General features: G+C 44.2%; 1 protein-coding gene across 14 annotated transcripts in view; it reads right to left on the minus strand.

The window, feature by feature from the left end:
• Positions 1–21,286, minus strand: part of DLG2 (discs large MAGUK scaffold protein 2) — a 901,719-nt gene that overhangs the window by 714,652 nt on the left and 165,781 nt on the right. For 3 of the 14 annotated variants that reach the window (XM_028725986.2, XM_077926965.1, XM_028725984.2), the window contains exon 1: positions 14,020–14,470. The exons of the other annotated variants lie outside the window; for them this stretch is intronic. In XM_028725986.2, the coding sequence (XP_028581819.1) occupies positions 14,020–14,049 (30 nt within the window). In that variant the 5' untranslated portion in view covers positions 14,050–14,470. Of the gene's footprint in view, positions 1–14,019; positions 14,471–21,286 lie in introns of those variants that run through there. 14 annotated transcript variants of the gene reach the window in all.

A 21,286-nucleotide genomic window follows, 5' to 3' on the forward strand; every position in this document is an offset into this window, starting at 1 on the left:
TCCCTCTCTCCTGATATCTAATTTGTGTGCAAACGCTTCACAGGGCACTTGATAACCCACTGCTTTAGAACAATTTCACTGTGAATTTTGAGTCGATAGGTGTGAACTCTTAACAGTTCTGCGAGCAGAACTAGACAGTGACAGGAGAGGTCCCCAATGACTGGGCTGGAGAACTGAAGACTATCACTGGGACACATGGCAGTTTTACTAAACAAAAGGAGAAAGGCGAGTCAGAGACATAGCTCTGGTTTTTGACAGTGTGCCACAATTTATGGCTCAGGTGCAAAAGTGTGTATATGAGACTGAAGTAAAAGGTAAAGGGACCACTGACCATTAGGTTGATTCGTGGCTGACTCTGGAGTCAGGCGCTCATTTCGCTTTATTAGCCGAGGGAGCCAGCGTACAGCTTCCTGGTCATGTGGCCAGCATGACTAAGCCGCTTCTGGCGAACCAGAGCAGCACACAGAAACACCGTTTACCTTCCCGCCGGAGTGGTACCTATTTATCTACTTGCACTTTGACGTGCTTTCAAACTGCTAGGTTGGCAGGAGCAGGGACCGAGAAACGGGAGCTCACCCCGTTGCGGGGATTCGAACCGCCGACCTTCTGATCGGCAAGTCCTAGGCTCTGTGGTTTAACCCACAGCGCCACCCGCGTCCCATGAGACTGAAGTACCTAGGGTCAATTCCACGGTTCTTCTGGGTTGGTTGTGTGTGTGTGTGTGTGTGTGTGTGTGTGTGTAGCTGCTGAAGCTGTAATCTGAAAGACTGGTACTGAGAGAGAGGAATTTCTTAAGCTTTTCATTTCATACCATTTCCCCAACCAACCCCCAGCTGCTTCAACAGCACTAGGAAAAAAAATATGCGTACATGTACCGTATTTTTTCGCGTACAAGACAATGTTTTTTGCTTAGCTTTTTAGTCCAAAATAGGGACTCATCTTATACACGGGGATGTCTTGTACGCATAAAAATACTGTCCAGTGCTTTAGCTGTTCGTCCTGCTACCTTTTGCTAACTGTCAATCACTCACTTGCCTATCCACCCTGCCTTGCCTGCCTGCCTGCGTCCTTCAGCGGCGGCGAATTTGGGCAAATTCCCCAAGAAAGCTCAACAATTTTAGCAATCTCAGGTATTTAAAGCATTTATTTCTAACTTCAGGGCACAAAAAAATAGGGGCCGTCTTATACATGGGGGCATCTTATTCATGGAAAAATACGGTATCTTTTCTGCTAAATGGTTAAGGGGGAAGCTCCTTTGGGGGAATGACTTTTAGCAGAAAATGCCAGACTTAGCCATTTATTCCTGTACTTATATTCTATCAGAAATACTCTAGGGAGTATTACCTAACAAAGTTTTTTTTTGGGGGGGGGGGCCATTAAAACAATAGTTTTAATTAAGTAATACAAAGCAACCCCTTACCTCACATAAAAGCAGCAGTTAAAACATTAAAATGAATACTGAACAGAGTCAAGGCTAAAACAAGGGAAATCCTCCACAGCAGATAAATTAAAAGCAGGTCATAAAAGAAGCATCTTAAGACAGCAATGGCCTGGCTGTAAAGTGAATGCGGACAACCAAATTTGCTGGGGCATTTAGTTGCACATTCTGTATGCCACAACAGGAAAACCTTCTACTTCAAGCTCCAGAATTAGCTGGGGTGGGTGGGTTGGAATCATGGACTTCAATGTGTTGTGTGGCTCCACCCTAAGACTTGGTGGCAACATGAGGAACAGCTATGAGAGCTGTCCGTGGTCCTGGATGTGGTGACAATGGCAGGCAAACAGTGGTTGTCTTCAGTGACTGTGGTTGCAGGGGGTCCACTTCATATCATATGTTGAAGTTGCTAGAAGTGGGGCAAATTAAGGAAGCAAAAATGGTATGTTCAATGCGTACACAATGGAAAGGGGATAGACATGGGGTAGCTATGGGACCCAGAGTGAAATACTCTACCTCTGTAGTTCCCAATTAGTGGTGTGTGGCACCATTCACATAGCAAAAACTACCATAGAGATATCAAAAATTTCAAAAGTAGGGGGTCCGTGGCTTGACTTGAAAAACAGTGGGGTTGCAGTACTTAGCTAATTGGGAACCTCTATCCAGTGCAGAAGGGACGCGGGTGGCGCTGTGGGTAAAAGCCTCAGCGCCTGGGGCTTGCCGATCGAAAGGTCGGCGGTTCGAATCCCCGCAGCGGGGTGCGCTCCCGTTGCTCAGTCCCAGCGCCTGCCAACCTAGCAGTTCGAAAGCACCCCCAGGTGCAAGTAGATAAATAGGGACCGCTTACTAGCGGGAAGGTAAACGGTGTTTCCGTGTGCTGTGCTGGCTCGCCAGATGCAGCTTTGTCACACTGGCCACATGACCCGGAAGTGTCTCTGGACAGCGCTGGCCCCCGGCCTCTTGAGTGAGATGGGCGCACAACCCTAGAGTCTGTCAAGACTGGCCCGTACGGGCAGGGGTACCTTTACCTTTACCTTTTATCCAGTGCAGAGTAAGAAGATAGCAATACATGCTATATTTATTGAATATGGCCATTAACCATTGAATATGGTTGAGCAACAACCACGAAAGGAAGTGGTGGTCCTAGGAACATGTTCTGAACAGCAGCCCAAGTACCATGGCATGAAAATTGAGAGAAGAGGAGATTTGGTGAGAGTCATGTCCTGAAGTGCTCAGAGACTACAGATAATTGATTTCCCCAGTGGACTGAACCATCATGCCGTATGCTTTAAGCAATAACTGTGCAGATTACATTCAATTTTACACACACACACACCCAAAAAAACCTCTCTTGCACATTCTTTCTTAGAAGTATCCCCCAATGAGCTCAATTACTCCCAAAGAAGCATGAATAGGATTGCTGTTTATGTTATGCTCAGATACTAGGGTTATTCCAGGTGCCTGCATGATATCATGTCATGAATGGCAGCTTTTTGAACAATTCAGCAACACAGTTTGCATGTACATTTCTACCATGAATGAATTGTCCACATCAATTTTCTGAGGAATATGTGGCCATAAGAATCCATATTTACTCTGCATTTATCAGTCAAAACACACAGAATGAATCCATGTAGGTTTCTGGGGCATCAATGATAAGCTGGCCACAAGGATCTCAGGATGGAGGCAATTTTTAGAAAGGTAGTCTTGTTAGTCTGTTGCCACAAAAACAAAACAGAGTCTTTTGACACCTTGAATTAGTCTTTAAGGTGCATGTAGGTGTAAAAGAGCACAAGTTTTCCATTCTGTAGAGTCCATTCTGTAAATTGTCATCATGAAAGGTACCAGGTTTTGTCAAATGATGAAGTAGGTAACCACCAAGCATCTGATGAAGTGGACTCTAGCCCACAAAAGCTAATGCCATAATAAATCAAATGGTCTTTAAGGTGCTACAAGGCTAAACCTAGAAAGCTGCATTATATGGACTGAGAGCATTGGTTTATCTACTCTGCACTGACTGGCAAGGGCTTTCCAGGGTTTCAAACAGGGATCTTTACCAGCCCTATACCAGGAGATGTCAGGACAGAACTTGAGACCTTCTACATGGAAAACATATGGTCATTCCAAAAACAATTATTTGCTGTTTCAGAATAGAGGAAGTCAGAAGATGTATTTTGACCGCACTTGAACATCTTTTGCTGCTAAGGAATGGAGATGATATATGATACTAAATACTGTTTATGTTCTCCAGTGCAATATTATCTATACTACTGTGGAAATCAGCAAAGCTCCCACAGCTTCATAGAGCTATGCCAACATATAGCAGCTGAGGCACTGGCCTTGCATGTGTACTCTGAACCCTAATGGGATTGCTCACGTGTAATTGCGAACCTTCTGCCTGATTTAACTCTCTTATCACAGTGGTCCTTTTTATAATTGAATTTTGAACTCCTCACTCTCATCTCCTTCATTTGATGAAGCTCATTAAAAATCGAAAAACTTTATGAAGGAAACGGACTCCTTTTAATTAATCTGCAGATATTGCATGTAGGCTTGTTTGGGGACTGTGGGGTTAATGTGCTAAAACATGCCAGGTTCAGGGATCAAATTGGAAGCTGGTGAAATCATTTGGCAGATAGCATGTCGGCAGCGACTGCACTTAAAGCTAAGACCCAAGTACTTCCTTGAATTTGTGAACTGGGATAATCAGCGGCGTAGCGTGGGTTGTCAGCACCCGGGGCAAGGCAAGTAATTTGTGCCCCCTAACCCATGGATTTGCGCCCCCTAACCTGTGGATTTGCGCCCCCTAACCCGTGGATTTGCCCTAACCCCAGATGTTGCGCCCGGTGCGGCCGGCACCCCCTGCACCCCCCACGCTACGCCACTGGGGATAATAAACTGAAAGGGTTCAACTCTCAGGAATTCTTGACATGGATGTTGCAGAACTTCCCCCAAATGGAAACCTTATGGGACTTGCGGTTCTTGTTTTGGTATAAAAGTACTCTACTTATCTGATTTAGGTCTCTTCCAGATATACTGTGCTGTGTTGTTTTTTTCCTTTTGTATTTGTGTGCAATGCATCTGCTCTTACCATGATTTACGTTTCCGAGCACAATTCAAAGTGTTGGTGTTGACCTTTAAAGCCTTAAACGGCCTCGGCCCAGTATACCTGAAGGAGCGTCTCCACCCCCATCGTTCTGCCCAGACTCTGAGGTCCAGCGCCGAGGGCCTTCTGGCGGTTCCCTCATTGCGAGAAGCAAAGCTACAGGGAACCAGGCAGAGGGCCTTCTTGGTAGTGGCGCCCGCCCTGTAGAACGCCCTCCCATCAGATGTCAAATAAACAACTACCTGACATTCAGAAGACATCTTAAGGCAGCCCTGTTCAGGGAAGTTTTTAATGTGTGGCATTTTAGTGTATTTTTGGTCTCTGTGGAAGCCGCCCAGAGTGGCTGGGGAAACCCAGCCAGATGGGCGGGGTACAAATAAATTATTATTATTATTATTATTATTATTATTATTATTATTATTATTATTATTAGCCAGGGTCCACAAGCTCTAGAAGGGCGCACACTGGGAGAAGTCAGGATTTCCATTTTCATTTTAATGCCCTGTTGCTGAAAGGAAAAACTGAGTAGCCCCTCAAACACACACAGAAATGCATCTGCTGCCCACCAAAGTACAAACACTGTGTTTGAATCCAGAGGCTTTTGGGAGAAAGAGTATGGTGCCCACTTCAGTTATATATTCCATGCTGTCTTCCTGCTCGCCTGCTGGCCCTAGTCCCCCAGCCCATCTGGAGCATCCTCATGTTCCACAGGAGCACTGAGGTCTCCTGACTTGAGTCCTGAGGGCCCTCAGTAGCTGATGGTGCCCTTCTCTGGGTCCTCCTCATCTTGACAGCCCTGGCGTCCCTGCCATTCCACAACACCTCAGTTGGGGAGCTCAGAGAATACTTTGCTGGGGGCCTCCCATAATCGGGCACCAGACCTGACGACAACCCTTCCACATATAATCTCCAACTTCGAATCATCACTCTGGTCCAAAGCAGGTATAACACCTTGTACTCCGTGTTCTGTTAGCTTCCAGACTGGATTAGTATAATGCTGACCGTGACCAACTTCAGTTGGTCCAAAACGCAGCAGCCAGATTACTGGTTGGGGTTCCATTCAGATCCCATATAACAAACCCTGTTTTAAAACAGCGGCACTGGTTGCCAGTTTGTTTCCGGACTCAATTCAAAGTCCTCCCACTAGTGTTCAAAGCCCTAAATGACCCAGGCCCCAAATATCTGAAAGGCTGCCTCCTTCTCTACAGATCCTCAGGTGCTGAGATCAGCAGAGGGGGTCCTCTTGGTCCATTCCACCGCCCTTGGAGCCCCAGGGGTGGCGGCCGAATAGAGGACATTCTCTTTTGCAGCCCCTAAGCTATGGAATTCCCTCTCCACAGAGGTACATCTGGAACCCTCGTTATACAGCTTCTGCAGAATGCTGAAGGTGCACTTTTTTTACCCTGGCTCTCAGCACTCTATGTTTTTAGGACTCACCTTATTTCTGTGCTTGACAGTTATTTTAAATTGTTTTTAACACCATGTTTTAATGCTTTGACTCACCCTGAGACCTTTGGGTGAAGGGTAGGTAATAAATACACAACTTAGCAAAGTAAAAGGTAAAGGTAAAGGTACCCCTGCCCGTACGGGCCAGTCTTGCCAGACGCTAGGGTTGTGCGCCCATCTCACTCAAGAGGCCGGGGGCCAGCGCTGTCCGGAGACACTTCCGGGTCACGTGGCCAGCGTGACATCGTTGCTCTGGCAAGCCAGAGCTGCACACGGAAACGCCGTTTACCTTCCCGCTAGTAAGCAGTCCCTATTTATCTACTTGCACCCGGGGGTGCTTTCGAACTGCTAGGTTGGCAGGCGCTGGGACCGAGCAATGGGAGTGCACCCTGCCCCGGGGATTCGAACCGCCGACCTTTCGATCGGCAGGCCCTAGGCACTGAGGCTTTTACCCACAGCGCCACCCGCGTCCCCCTACTTAGCAAAGTAGGTGGAATTAAAACAACAACAACACGTTCCCCTGCTGCCTGCCTATGCCTCCTCCTACCCCTTCCCTTCCCATGTTGTGTCTATTTTAGACTTTAAGGCCCTTGGAACGGGGACCTGTCATACTTTGTAGAATGCCATGTACACTGACAGCAGTATATAAAGATAGATTATGCATGTGATCCTTTGAACATTAGGAAGTTCTATATCAGGGTGGCCTCCAAATGCTGGACTGCCACTCCCATCACCTCTGACCATTTGTCGCGATGGCTGGGGCTGATGGGAAGTGGAGTCCAACGACCTCTAAAAGGCACTACGTCATGTTCCCTGTTCCATATGAATGCTAAATATTTTAAATTCCTTTGTCACATGATTGTTCCACCATTTCTTCTGCTTCTTGGCTCACATCAAGTAGATTGTGAGTTTTCCAGCATGGCTGGTTGTTTCAGTTTTGCACGCAGAACTTAGTATCAACGTTTTCTGTGCTATATAAATAATGAAGATGCAATAATCAATAATTTACTTACACGGATAGAACTCAACCTAAGGAATCCCTTTTCTCTTATTACTCTTCCCCTAAAGTCTAAACTGCAGCAATAAATGCAGTTAATAAACTAAACTAAACTAACCACACACATACACACTTTAAATACAACTGGAAACAGCTAAATCTTAGCTGCAATACCCAATGCTAATTTATTTGTACAAAGTTTGGGGGGGGGGATGTGAATGAGCAGCGCACGTCACTTACTTCAGAGCTTTATAGAATTCAGGCCCAGCCTAGTACACATACATCTAACATTTGCAAACATAACAGATGTTGCTTACTTCTCTGACGCCAAGGACGTTGATCTCAATCTCAGATGCTCCAGGCGAAGAGCATCTGCGGCTCCTGAGCATGAATTTTAAGGTTCTAGAAAGTACATCAATGCAAAAATGGAGCTGTCCCTGGCACTTACTTCATTTATATTGCAAAGATGAATTCCACTGCACAGAATGACTTGAACCTGAACATTTTGCTGCCGCTACCACCATCATCATCTTCAGAGGAATTTGGATTTACTCTCACATGCCCATAGCAGTTGTTTACTGATTGACCTCTGAGCTGAATGCATAATTAATGGGTACAAGTACTGACATCCCATACTCATGTTAAGACTGCTCCAGTGGGTTGCTCCAGTGACACAGGAACTGCCACATTCTCCCCAACATATGCTAGGTACAGCCATATACAGCTGTGTAATCATTGCATTGGATATTCTAACACTGAACTCAATTCTCCCAAGTGCCATAAGAATAGGAGAAGAGCCCTGTTCGATGAGGCTAAAGGTCCATCCAGCAAATCTGTCAGTTTAGATTTCTCTCCTTTTTTTAAAAAAAAATATTTTATTAAGGATTTTCTTGTTTTACAGAAGTGTAGTGCCTCGCATCTTTTTTTTTTTTTTCATGTAACATTTTTACAAATCCATTTCATTTGTTGAGGCATTAGGGGGAGAAGAAAAAAGAAAGAGAGAAGAAATTCCACACATTTCCACCTCAGCTTACGATTAAATGAAGAAGTCCTAGTGAAAATTCACCAGCATTTAATGCAAAGTTCTCCTAACATGCACATATTTACAGCCTTTGCATTTTTGCAAACCAGCTTCCCCTAAAGTAATGCATTTTTTAATGTTATAGTCACTAATTTCAGCATTTCTATGGATACTTTAACCTCTGTATATGCATTCTTGCACACATTACTTGGCTGGAGAACTGCATTGCAAAATTCAGAGGATGCTGAACTTCAAAGGATGGCTGGGTTTTGGTTTGTCTTTATGTGCAAAACTGGATCAAATTGCTCACTCATCCCATGGGCAGTCCAGTCCTCAGTTCTCACAGCAAGCAATCAGATCCCACATGAGCACAATAGTCCTCCCCCCACTTGTGAGACTCAGCGATGGGTATTCAGAGGTATACTACCTCCAACATTGGAGGCAGCCACAATGGAGCTATCCCAATGACCTCTTTAGTAACTGTAGCAGCAAGACACCTTCATCTGCCCCACCTGCAATAAACATGTATCTCTATTGCAGGTGTTGTAACTATCCAGCGGTTTGACTTCATGCCCAAGGGTGCACTCTTCCATTGTCTCCCAAAACAGACAGGTGCCAACAAGATTTTTAAAACTTGGGAAGCAATCCTATGTACAAGAATTTGGGATAAAGCCAGCCAGCCTAAGCTCAACTGATATAAAGTTACACCAGATCCAAATTTGGTTCAGCAGCGGGGCTACTGCTGGCTGAGCCAGGCTAAGCCTGGCCAATGAATAGCGTTTGAGTTACACCACCCTTTGGGGCAGCTTAACTTACACTAGGTTGCCAGGTCACATGACCAAACTGAATGGGCATATGATCCAGCCTAAGTTCCCCTTCTCTGGTCCTGCCCCCAGAACACACCCTTTCTGGGGCTTATGCAGGCTTAAGATGCAGCAGTCTCGGCACATCCAGTTGGGTCATCCAAAGGCAAGCCAGCATAGCCCATCTGCACTGAGAAACTCTCAGCTCAGCTGGAGAACCACTGGATCCTAACCCACTCATCCCAGCAGAGCTTGCTATGGGATTGCTCCCTAAGTGCCTTGCCAGTTACTAGTTCTGAATCTTCATCCTTTGGCAGTAAGTTCAGGGCATAGATTCCTAATTGCATAACTGACATGGGGAATTCACCGCTCCAAAAGTGTGGTGGTGGCCACCAGTTTGGGCCAAACTAGACAAGATGCCATTCGTGCAACTAACAGCCTTGTGAATATATTTTTCAAAGTAAATTGCAGGCACAGGAGACCTTACACAGGAGTAAGTGGTCCTTCATCCTTTAGTCCTGATCAGGTCCCCAGAGCCTACTAAACACACTGTACAGGATAGGGAGCTCTCATTGACTTCAATGTGAGCTTTCCCCCCACTGCAGGTAACAGGTACAGTCCCTCCCCCCTCCCCATTTGCATTTGGATTGCAGGGTTAAATCCCCTATCCAACACCTTGGAGCGGAGGCAATGCAGATTGGGGCCCCCACTTGCAATCTACTTTTAAAAAATCTTTCATGCAATTGCCAATTGCATGAATAATATTGCGCCACTTTGGGTCCTTAGCTTTTCATACGTATGGAGGATAGGTCTGTCACCATCAATCAGAAAGCTGCCATATGCTGAGTCATGCCATTGGTCCACCCAGCTCAGCACAACCAACCAGGTGCCCTTCAGATGTTGGAGCAACAGCACCCCACCTGCTGGGAAGGTAGCCTAGCAGCTACACCCTCCTCGGCGAGTCGCTTCTCATTAAGGTAACAAAACAATTATTCTTAATATCTGTACAGTGGTACCACGGGTTACAGACGCTTCAGGTTACGGACTCCGCTAACCCAGAAATAGGATCTCGGGTTAAGAACTTTGCTTCAGGATGAGAACAGAAATTGTGCCCATGGCGGCGCAGTGGCAGTGGGAGACCCCATTAGCTAAAGTGGTGCCTCAGGTTAAGAACAGTTTCAGGTTAAGAACGGACCTCCAGAATGAATTAAGTTCTTAACCCGAAGTACCACTGTATAGGGCTTTCAAGTGCTCAAAGCACTTTACAAACATGTTCAAGTTGAAACCACTGCGGAACTTGCAGCGCCAATGAAGATCTTATTGCAGCAGGTAATATTGCCAATTTTATTATTAGTTTTAACTAATTTTATATTTACTGTGTCCTTTTTGTCTTGCTGTATGCTGCTTAGAGCCTACAGTGCACGCAGCATATAAACTGGTGAAATAAATAACAACCCAAGGAATCCTGGGAACTGTAGGTTTTTTAGGATTCTGAGAAGAGTGTTAGGAGACCTCCTTTTGCCCTTACAAAACTAGAATTCCTGGAGAACCCTAGCAAGAGGGATTGATTGTAAAACCATTCTGGGAAGTGTAGCTCAGTTAAGGGAATTGGTCGGTCTCTCTTAGCAACCCTCAGCACCCTTAACAAACTACTAAAGCTTGCTTTGGTTAAATTTGTGTTAATTCTGGGCTCAATGTTTGCGTTAACAGTGGTACCTTGGGTTACAAACACTTCAGGTTACAGACCACGCTAACCCAGAAGTGGTACCTCGGGTTGAGAACTTTACCTCAGGATGAGAACGGCGGCAGCGGGAGGCCCCATTAGCCAAAGTGGTACCTCAGGTTAAAAACAGTTTCAGGTTAAGAACGGACCTCCAGAACAAATTAAGTTCTTTACCAGAGGTACCACTGTATTGTGTTCTGGCTTATTAATTCTTTCCTTATTTGCAATATTATTGTATTCTGTATTAGTGCTTTACGGGAGTCACCTTGAGGGAGCTTTTTTGCACTCAGAGGTGGTGTATGAATATCTTAAATAAAATAAATAAATAGTGAGTTTATGGCAGAGGTGATATTCAAACCATAGACTTCCTGATCTGGAGCCCAGTCTCTTAGCCACTGTGCTACACCACCTCTCTCTGAACAAAATAAAAAAATCCCTTCCAGTAGCACCTTAGAGGCCAACTAAGTTTGTTATTTCTTCAGATGCACTAAAATAACTAATAACAAACTTAGTTGGTCTCTAAGGTGCTACTGGAAGGATTTTTTTTATTTTGTTTCGACTACGGCAGACCAACACGGCTACCTACCTGTAACTACACCTCTCTCTGAATCAGTGAAGATGCAGGACTGCAGCTGGAGGGGAAAGGAATGACCAACCCACACACAAATGAGACACAATCAACAAAGTACACAGACGGTAGAGGACGCTAACTCTCCATCATTTACCTCCCACAAGAGTTTGTTGACAAGACTTGTGTCACCTCTTCTGCGGCAACAAAGTGGCAAATGTAAGAAAATTCTTGTGGGTCTGTGCATACCTCAGTGAGTGACCAAGTACAACAGCCTTCTGCCTTTCCAATACTCCAACCTGCAACATGGGGCCAGCTTTTCAATTACTATCATGTCACCATCTCTTTCTTGGCATCTTCCCTTCCCTGCTTTACATCTGTCACTTAAAGGCGGCCGCAATTGCACCATCATACTATTTAGAGACCAATGTCACTGCACTCCTTCCATTTCTGAAATTGCCAAGTGCAAAAAGGTACATTATATAATCTGATAACTAAAGCAGCTGAGTTTGGGTGGGTGTGTGTTCTTCCTTCTCTGCAGCAGCTCCCACTGCAAAAGAGATTAGCCACTACTCAGCTTTGAAGAAGACTTGCCTCTTTGACACTGTGTAGTGCTGGGGGGATGCGGGTAGCACTGTGGGTTAAACCACAGAGCCTAGGACTTGCCGATCAGAAGGTCGGCGGTTCGAATCCCCATGACGGGGTGCGCTCCTGTTGCTCGGTCCCTGCTCCTGCCAACCTAGCAGTTCGAAAGCACAAAGTGCAAGTAGATAAATAGTTACCGCTCCAGCAGGAAGGTAAACGGCGTTTCCGTGTGCTGCTCTGGTTCGCCAGAAGCGGCTTAGTCATGCTGGCCACATGACCTGGAAGCTGTACGCCGGCTCCCTCGGCCAATAAAGCGAGATGAGCGCCGCAACCCCAGAGTCGGCCACTGGACCTAATGGTCAGGGGTCCCTTTACCTTTACTAGTGCTAGGGGTAGAACGGCAAGCAGAACTCTGGTTGCGCAAGCTACTCCAACTCCCCATGCATGCCCCCATCTTAGTATCCTGGCTATCGGGGCTGGAACAAAGGAAGCAACTTGCAGGTTGGTGGGATTTGGGGCTGTTGTGTCTTCTGAACATGGGGTGTCCAGCAAGGATGCGGCTTGTGCATCATCACCCACTGGCGGCCAACGAAAGGTCAGGACAGATTACGTGATGGTGACTGGGGAAGAGCTGTAGCTCAATGGTCCATCATCTACATAGAAGGAGCTAGGATCAGTTCCTGGCCTCTCCAGAGGTAGGTCTCCTGGGTATGTCTCCTGTGTGAAACCCTGGAGAGCCGCTAATCGCTCAGTGCAGACAGCATTGAGCTAGATGGACCAGTAGTTTGATCCAGTTTAAGGCACCTTTCTATGTTCCGTATTATGTAATCAGTGTGCACATTGTACAAAGGGACAGGCTCCTGGCCCAATGAGTTTACAATCTAACATTTAACACAGGGGAAACAACAGCAGAAAGGATGAGATGCAACTCATAAAGGTAAAGGTAAAGGTACCCCTGCCCATACGGGCCAGTCTTGACAGACTCTAGGGTTGTGCGCCCATCTCACTTAAGAGGCCGAGGGCCAGCGCTGTCCGGAGACACTTTCCGGGTCACGTGGCCAGTGTGACAAAGCTGCATCTGGCGAGCCAGCGCAGCACACGGAAACGCCGTTTACCTTCCCCCTGGTAAGCGGTCCCTATTTATCTACTTGCACCCGAGGGTGCTTTTGAACTGCTAGGTTGGCAGGCGCTGGGACCGAGCAACGGGAGCGCACCCCGCCGCGGGGATTCGAACTGCCGACCTTTCGATCAGCAAGCCCTAGGCGCTGAGGCTTTTACCCACAGCGCCACCCAGGTCAGGTCGCATCACTCTTCTGAACCATTTGGGGGACTCTGCTCACTGAGATTCCTCCACTGCAGGGGGTTGGACTAGATGACCCTCAGGGTCCCTTCCAACTCTACAGTTCTACGATTCTATTCATTAGCATGGCTGCATACCCACTTCTCCTTCAGCTTGCTTCTCCTTCTGCTTTGCCTTGCCTTGCTTCACCTCCAACTTAAAAAGGAGCTGGGTCTGTCATAAGCATGACTGCAATGAGCCATATGAAATATTTTTTTGCACACACAGAGAGGGGTTAATGTCCTATTTAACATGCATATATTATTATTATTAATAATAATAATAATTAAATTTATATTCCACCCTTCATCCTTTGTGGTTTACAACATATTAGAAAGATCAAGAAGAGCCCAGGTTAGGCCAAATGTCCATTTTTAGACTAACATTCTGCTGCGAAGAACAGCCAGCCAGATCCGTCCAGGATGCTTGCAAACTGAGTGTTGCTTTGTGCCCCAGAGTATACTGCCCCTAAATATGGAGGATCTACTGTGCCATCATGACTAACCTTATGAAAACTTGGATTCTCCAATCAGAAACCCTGTCCTTATCAAAACTTCACATGATTGGCTTTTAAGGCAAAAGAAGCAAAAGTGTATGAAATGCTCAGAGTTTCAAAAAGCAACAACTGGTGAACCGCAGCTAACTCATTTTCATTAAAATCTGCTGTGATGTGTGCATAGAGGCTATTTTTTTCTGCATGTCCTCTAGTACCTGAGTTATTAATAGATGCAAGCAAAATCTAAGATTAAAACACACAAAGACACACACACTATGCAGGCCTCTTTCTGGTTAAAGGCAATTAATACATTGTTTAGAAAGGAGGTATATCAGAACATAGATAGAGCTTAACAGTCACGTCAGGGGAATTGAATACCGGCTGAAGCCAGGCTTAGTTATCACTTCATCTCGCAACCTGAGCCTGAGAACATCTTCCGTCTGTTTAATCACAGGCGGGGAATGAAAGACAAGCAAACGGCAACATTTTCCAGTTCCTACCTTAGTAGTGACAATGCACAGACAATCCATTCCGATAAGCTCTCCAGGAGTACGTGGAAATCCTCAAGCAAATCAGCAAGGCTTTTACAAGAAATAGAAGAGGAGCATGCACAGGCTTGAATCTACGGAGCTGGCTGCCGTTTTTTGCCCCCCCTCCCTTCCTGACAGGCCCCGCAGAAGAAACTCGAGTCCTCCTCCACATCGCTTAAAGGCAGGCGTGATTCTGCCAGGGATCCAAAGCCCCGTTAGAAAGCATCTCAAGCAAAACTTCCAGGTGGCTTCTCCAGCTTGATTGCTGCATTGTCCAGCTTGCAATCAGAAATATCCTCTAAGCAGTCTGTTCTGAACAGTGAAGAGGAGAGCCACAAACACGTACGAGGGACCAGGAAGCATTGCATATCATCTCTGTTTCTACAATTCTGATCGGCTCTTTCAGTATAACCCAAAAAAGGCTTTCTCTGCCAAGTCTCTCTCTTTTTCTTTCTCGCGCTCTCTCTCTCTCTCCCTCTCCCTCTGTGTTATCTCTGCTTTAAAAAAAATAACACTCGGTTTGTGTTTGCAAATTCTGAGTAAGCACAATGCACACAACTATTGGGCCCATCCATCAAAAGACTATCAGTGCGCTGCCAAAACAATAGCTTTGGGGTTGTAAAGCTCATTATTAGAAGCATGCTTCCCAAGTACACATTTTGCTAGAGTACTGCGGTGTGCAATGCAGTTTTTTTTTTCCACCTCGCCTAAATCACTCATAGTTTCTCAAAGCAGATTCACAGCTAGGAAATGGACCTGGGAAGAAACATAGAGGGTTAAGGAGAAAACAAATATGTAGCATCCCTTATGTGGTTCGCTGCTGGTGGCTGCTTAATGCAGGAGAACACCTAAGAATTCTAAGTCCTAGAGGCCATTGGCTGAAGACAGTGCTTTTATAATGCACCTCTTATATAGCAGGATCTCCACTGCAAGAGTGATGTAATTTTGGTATGTACAGTTGGAGACACTTAGTCTATAAGAGACTTGGAAGTTCTTCGAAGGAGGCATTCTGTGCTCACATATTTCATCTAGTTCGTCCCATTGCTAGTCTGATCAAAGAGGTACTGCAGGTTTTAGAAATGATTTTTTTAAATAAAAAAAAAGCCTGCAAAGCCCATTTACCATAGGTGCAAGCAGGATGAAACAGCTAACCCTCTTTCAAATTGCCTTCAGTTCTTGGGGGAGGTAGAGAAAGCTGTCATCTGTTTCCAAATCAAAGCACTGTAATTAGAAAGGTCTGGAACACAGGCGTTTTAATTAAGGACGCTTCCAAAAAATTCTGAATTACTTCTTCTTGTTGTTGTTTCCAAAGGAATTCTCCTTTTTTTTTTTTCAGGGAAGGAGTACTTCTGAATGTTATGCGGATCACACATAGCATTGCAGCAGCTTTCAGTTCATTCATATATTCTTCCCACACACAAATGACTAAACTGCTTGTATTCACTGAAGCACCACCACAAAACAAGCGATCTTGATGTGATCACAGTATGGTCATATCAAGGTTCTTTTCCAATGCACAGAAGTCTATGTGTGCATCAGTTAAGACACTACACAAAAGGAATCAGACACAACCACACTGATACTGCTTCCTCACAGTGTTTATTATTAATGTGCACAACCACACTGATGTGATTTAGAGACGGGAAGAAATTCAAATCAAAGAATCACAGCATTGGGAAAGACCTTCAAGGTTCTGTAGTCCAACACACACACACCAGCTCAATTAGGGATCTGCAATGCAGGATGCAACTACAGCAGCGATGTCAAATCTGTGCTTTCCAAACACTGTAGGACTCCAACTCCCATAATCACTGACCATCGGCCATGATGACTGGGGCTGATGGGAGCTGGAGTCCAGGAACCTTTTATTTGAAGGGCTGTGGGTTAGCCACCCCTGAACTGCAGCAGACCTAGAGATATGGGAAGCTGAATCAGACCATGGGTTTATCTAGCTCACTATGAAGGACAGTGGGTCACCAGGCAGAAGTCTCTCCTGGCCCTACCTCAAGGTGCTTGGGACTTAATTTGGGAGCGTCTGCATGCGAAGCAGATGCTCTAACCCTGAGCTACAGCCCTTCCCCTTGGATGGATGAAAGACAGCCATCCAGCCTCTGCTTAAATGCCTCCAGCAAGTGAGAGTCCTGACACCTCCCCGGGCAACCAGATTCCTCTTTCCACTAGGAAACTTTTCCTAATGTTTAGTTAAAATCTACTTCCCTGCAGTTTCCACCTACTGGTTATAGGCCTGCCCTCTGGGAACAATAGACAGCAAACGAGTAACTCCGAGTGAACTGAAACGTGCAGCAAACCACACAGACTCCGCTTCCAGAATTCATTTTTAGAAATTTGGCTAGTTGTGGCAGAAGTGGAACACAGGGCAGAGCAAAGGCGCGGCTCAGTAAAGGAATGGAATATGGGAAATCACAGCTTTTTATAACTCTCTCTCTCTCTCATGAAATATGTGGCGTGATAGCAACCCCATGACAGCAGCCAATACTCTGAACATTTATGATACAGTGGTACCTCGGGCTACATATGCTTCAGGTTACATATGCTTCAGGTTACATATGCTTCAGATTACAAAATCCACTAACCCAGAAATAGTGCTTCAGGTTAAGAACTTTGCTTCAGGATGAAAACAGAAATCGTGCTCCGGCAGCGCGGCAGCAGCAGGAGGCCCCATTAGCTAAAGTGGTGCTTCAGGTTAAGAACAGTTTCAGGTTAGGCGACTTCCGGTCGGTGCCAGCGCTTAATGGCGGTCCTACCTCCGAGCTCCGGAGAAGGACTGCTCCGCAAGTTCGGGTCTTACCCGCTACGGCGAGTGGGGGACCCCTAAAATCTCAGGCGCGGAATTACAACGGAAAGAACGAAATCTGAAATTTAGACAGGTTCCAGAGAAAGAAGAGGACAATCTGGCGGAATTTCTCACAGAGGCAATTCTGGAAAATTGGCAAGGAGATCTGGAGGAAGATGAAGTGGGGATAACAACTGCTTTCAGACTTGGTAGAAAGCAAAGCAAGAAGTCAAGGGATTGTCTGATCACCTTTAGAACCAAAGAGGAAAGAGACAAGATACTGAACCTTCATTATCAAAAAGCTTTGGTGATTGGAAACATTCAAGTCCAAATCTTTAAGGACATCCCTAAATACATCTTGGAAGTGAGGACTTTTTATAGAGATCTTGCCAATTTGCTGAGGAAGAACTTCATACCCTTCAGGTGGGAATTCCCACAGGGGTTGTCCTTTAACTACAAAGGGAAGAAAGTAAGAATAAGAACAGTACAGGAGAAAGAGTACTTTTTGGAGAGAAACCTAGAGGACCTACAGAAAGGTACGGTGGATCCGGCAAGAGAAGGACAAGGATTAACACCAGAAGGAGGAGGGCTAACGGACATTGCAAATCTATCATTTGGACTACCACAACTGCCAACTGAAGAGGAAGAAAAACTTGGAGCAGTCGGAGGATCAAACATCTAACAAACAAAATGTCTCTGCAACTTCTAAGCTGGAATTGCAACGGTTTGAACCATCCCAGAAAAAAAACGACAGGTTTTCCACATTTTGAAAAGGGAACAACTGGATCTGATATGTCTACAGGAAACTCACATAACTAGAGCACACAGGAAATTGTTGGTGAACAAAAGACTGGGACAAGAATTTATATCTTCCGATAAAGTAAAAAAGAGAGGAGTAGTGATTTATGCAAAGGAAAAATTGGACCCGAAGCTAAAATTTAAGGATGAAGAAGGAAGATACCTGGCAATTGAAGTACAGATCCAGGGGGGAAAATATTTGATAATTGGAGTATATGCACCAAATGATGGGAAGGCAGAATTTTTTAAGAAGTTGCATGAGACCTTACTAGATTATCTCGACTGCAAAATAATAATGATGGGGGACATGAATGGAGTGGTTTCTACAAATATGGACAAGGCACAAAGACAGACAATATCCAAAGAAGGAAGATTACCAAAGACTTTCTTCGAGATGACGGAAAATATGGACTTGATTGATATCTGGAGAACAAAGAATCCTCTCGAGAGAGAGGGAACTTTTTTCTCGGAATCTAAAATGACATGGACGAGAATCGACCAAATCTGGGTATCTAGTGTGATGGCTACAAAGATTAAAAAAGTAGAAATCTGCCCAAAAACCTGCTCCGACCATAATGCCGTAAAGATGGAAATGAAAATGACAACAACTGGATCCTTTAGATGGAGAATGAATGACTCCCTATTTAGAGATGAACAATTCTGTATAAAGGCCCTAAAGACATTGAAAGATTACTTTGAGATAAATTTGAGAACAGATGTGGAAAAAAGAACAATTTGGGACGCAAGTAAAGCCGTGATGAGAGGCTTCCTGATACAACAGAATTCAATCAAGAGGAAAAAGCAAAATGAAAGGAAAGAAAGAATTTTAGAAAAAATGAAGGAAGGAGAAAAGAAACTGAGGTCAAAACCAAAGTCTCAAGAAATTTTGAGAGAAATAAAATATTATCAGACGCAATATATGGAACTGACAAATCAAGAGATAGAATGGAAAATTAAACAAATGAGACAAAGGACTTTTGAGTCTGCAGATAAGTGTGGGAAGCTCCTTGCATGGCAATTGAAAAAGAGACAAAAATTGAACACAGTTACTTGTTTGGAGATAGAGGGAAAGAATGTTCATAAGCCAAATGAGATAAGTAACTGTTTCCAAAGTTTTTTTCGGAAATTATACACACAAGGGCCAGTAAACGAACAAGAAATAGAAGAATTTCTTAAAAATTATGGACTACCGAAAATTCCAGAACAGGGCAAGTTGATTTTGAATGAGAAAATAACAGAACAGGAAATAGAGGAGGCCATTCAAAAGGCACAACTGGGAAAGTCTCCAGGACCAGACGGACTGACGGCTAGATATTATAAAGCTTTGAGAGAAGGTTTAGTGCAACCACTAAAAGAAGTTTGCAATGAAATATTGGAGGGGAAAAAGGCACCTGAAACGTGGAAAGAGGCTTTTATCTCACTTATACCAAAGACCGAGACTGAAAAGAACCAGGTTAAGAACTACCGCCCGATATCATTATTAAATGTGGATTACAAAATTTTTGCAGACATTTTAGCAAAAAGACTGAAGAAAGTATTGACAGGTGAGATTCATAAGGATCAATCTGGCTTTCTCCCGGGTAGACACATGTCTGACAATGTGAGGAACATAATAGACATTGTGGAACTGTTGGAAATGAACATTAACAGAAAAGCGGCTTTGATTTTTGTGGACGCGGAGAAAGCCTTTGACAATATTTGTTGGAGTTTTATGAAAAAGAATCTCCAAGGGATGGGGGTAGGCCAAGGTTTTGAAAATGGTATAGGTGCAATTTATTCTGAGCAGAAGGCAAAGCTAATTGTGAACAATGTGGTAACGGAAGAGATAGCCATAGAGAAAGGAACACGACAGGGATGTCCTATTTCCCCCCTACTTTTTATACTGGTTCTGGAGGTTTTGTTAAATATGATTAGAAAGGACCAGTTGGTTAAAGGAATTCAGGTCGGAGTGAAAGAGTATAAATTAAGGGCATTTGCAGATGACCTAGTTTTGACTTTGCAACAGCCAATCACTAGCACAAAAAGAGTTTTAGAACTGATCGAGATATTTGGTCAAGTTGCAGGATTTAAGCTGAACAAACAAAAAACTAAAGTTTTGGAAAAAAACCTAACAAATGAAGAAAAAGAGACATTCCAGAATGAAACAGGTTTGGAGATAGCAAAAAAAGTGAAGTACCTGGGGGTGAATTTGACATCGAAAAATGTGAATCTTTTTAAAGACAATTATGATAAATGTTGGACAGAAGTTAAGAAAGATTTAGACATATGGTCAAGGCTGAAACTTTCCTTGTTAGGCAGAATTGCTGTTATCAAAATGAATGTATTGCCTAGAATGTTATTTCTGTTTCAGACATTACAAATAATAGACAAGATGGACTGTTTCAAGAGGTGGCAGAAAGACATATCGAAATTTGTTTGGCAGGGCAAAAAGCCAAGAATAAAATTTAAGACATTAACAGATGCGAAAGATAGAGGGGGTTTTGCCCTGCCGGACTTAAGACTCTACTATGAATCAGCAGCGTTTTGCTGGTTGAAAGATTGGCTGCTCCTCGAGAATACAGACATTTTGGACCTTGAAGGATTTGATAACAGATTTGGTTGGCATGCATATATATGGTATGACAAGGTAAAATTGCATAAAGGTTTTAAGAACCATATGGTGAGGAAAGCTCTGTATAATGTTTGGATTAAGTATAAAGACCTGTTTGAAAGTAAAACCCCCAGGTGGTTGTCACCAATGGAAGCAAAAGAGGTGAAAAAATTGAATATGGGTTCTAATTGGCCTAAATATTGTGAAATTATAGAACAAGATGGTGAAAATGTAAAATTGCAGAGTTTTGAGAAACTGAAATTTAAGGTGAGAGATTGGTTACATTATCGACAGATAAATGAAGTATTTAAACAGGACAGAAAGAAAGGCTTCCAGGTGGAGAAGTCAAAATTAGAAACAGAACTGTTAGAACCCAATACTAAAAATTTGTCAAGAATGTACAACTTGCTGTTGAAATGGAATACTCAAGATGAAATGGTGAAATCTAATATGATTAAATGGGCACAGGACATTGGGCATGACATTGAATTTGCAGACTGGGAGCAGTTATGGACCACTGGTGTTAAATTTACGGCATGCAATGCCTTAAAAGAAAACATTATGAAAATGATCTACAGGTGGTACATGACTCCTGCTAAGTTAGCAAAGATCTATCATTTGCCCAATAACAAGTGTTGGAAGTGCAGTGAAACGGAGGGAACCTTCTATCACCTTTGGTGGACCTGCCCGAAGATTAAGGCTTTCTGGGAAATGATCTATAATGAAATAAAAAAAGTTCTGAAGAGAACGTTTGTTAAAAAACCAGAGGCCTTTCTCTTGGGTATGGTGGGCCAAATGGTGCCAAAGAAGGATAGGACATTTTTTATGTACGCCACCACAGCAGCAAGAATTCTTCTAGCAAAGTATTGGAAGACGCAGGATTTACCCACGTTGGAAGAATGGCAGACGAAGGTGATCGACTATATGGGACTGGCAGAGATGACTGGCAGAATTCGAGACCGGGGGAAAGAGGCGGTGGATGAAGACTGGAACAATTTCAAAGTTTATCTTAAAAACTGTTGTAATTTGGAAAATTAGGGGCTCAGAGTTATAAG

The sequence above is a fragment of the Podarcis muralis genome, chromosome 4 (assembly GCF_964188315.1).
Source record: "Podarcis muralis chromosome 4, rPodMur119.hap1.1, whole genome shotgun sequence".
NCBI lineage: Eukaryota > Metazoa > Chordata > Lepidosauria > Squamata > Lacertidae > Podarcis > Podarcis muralis.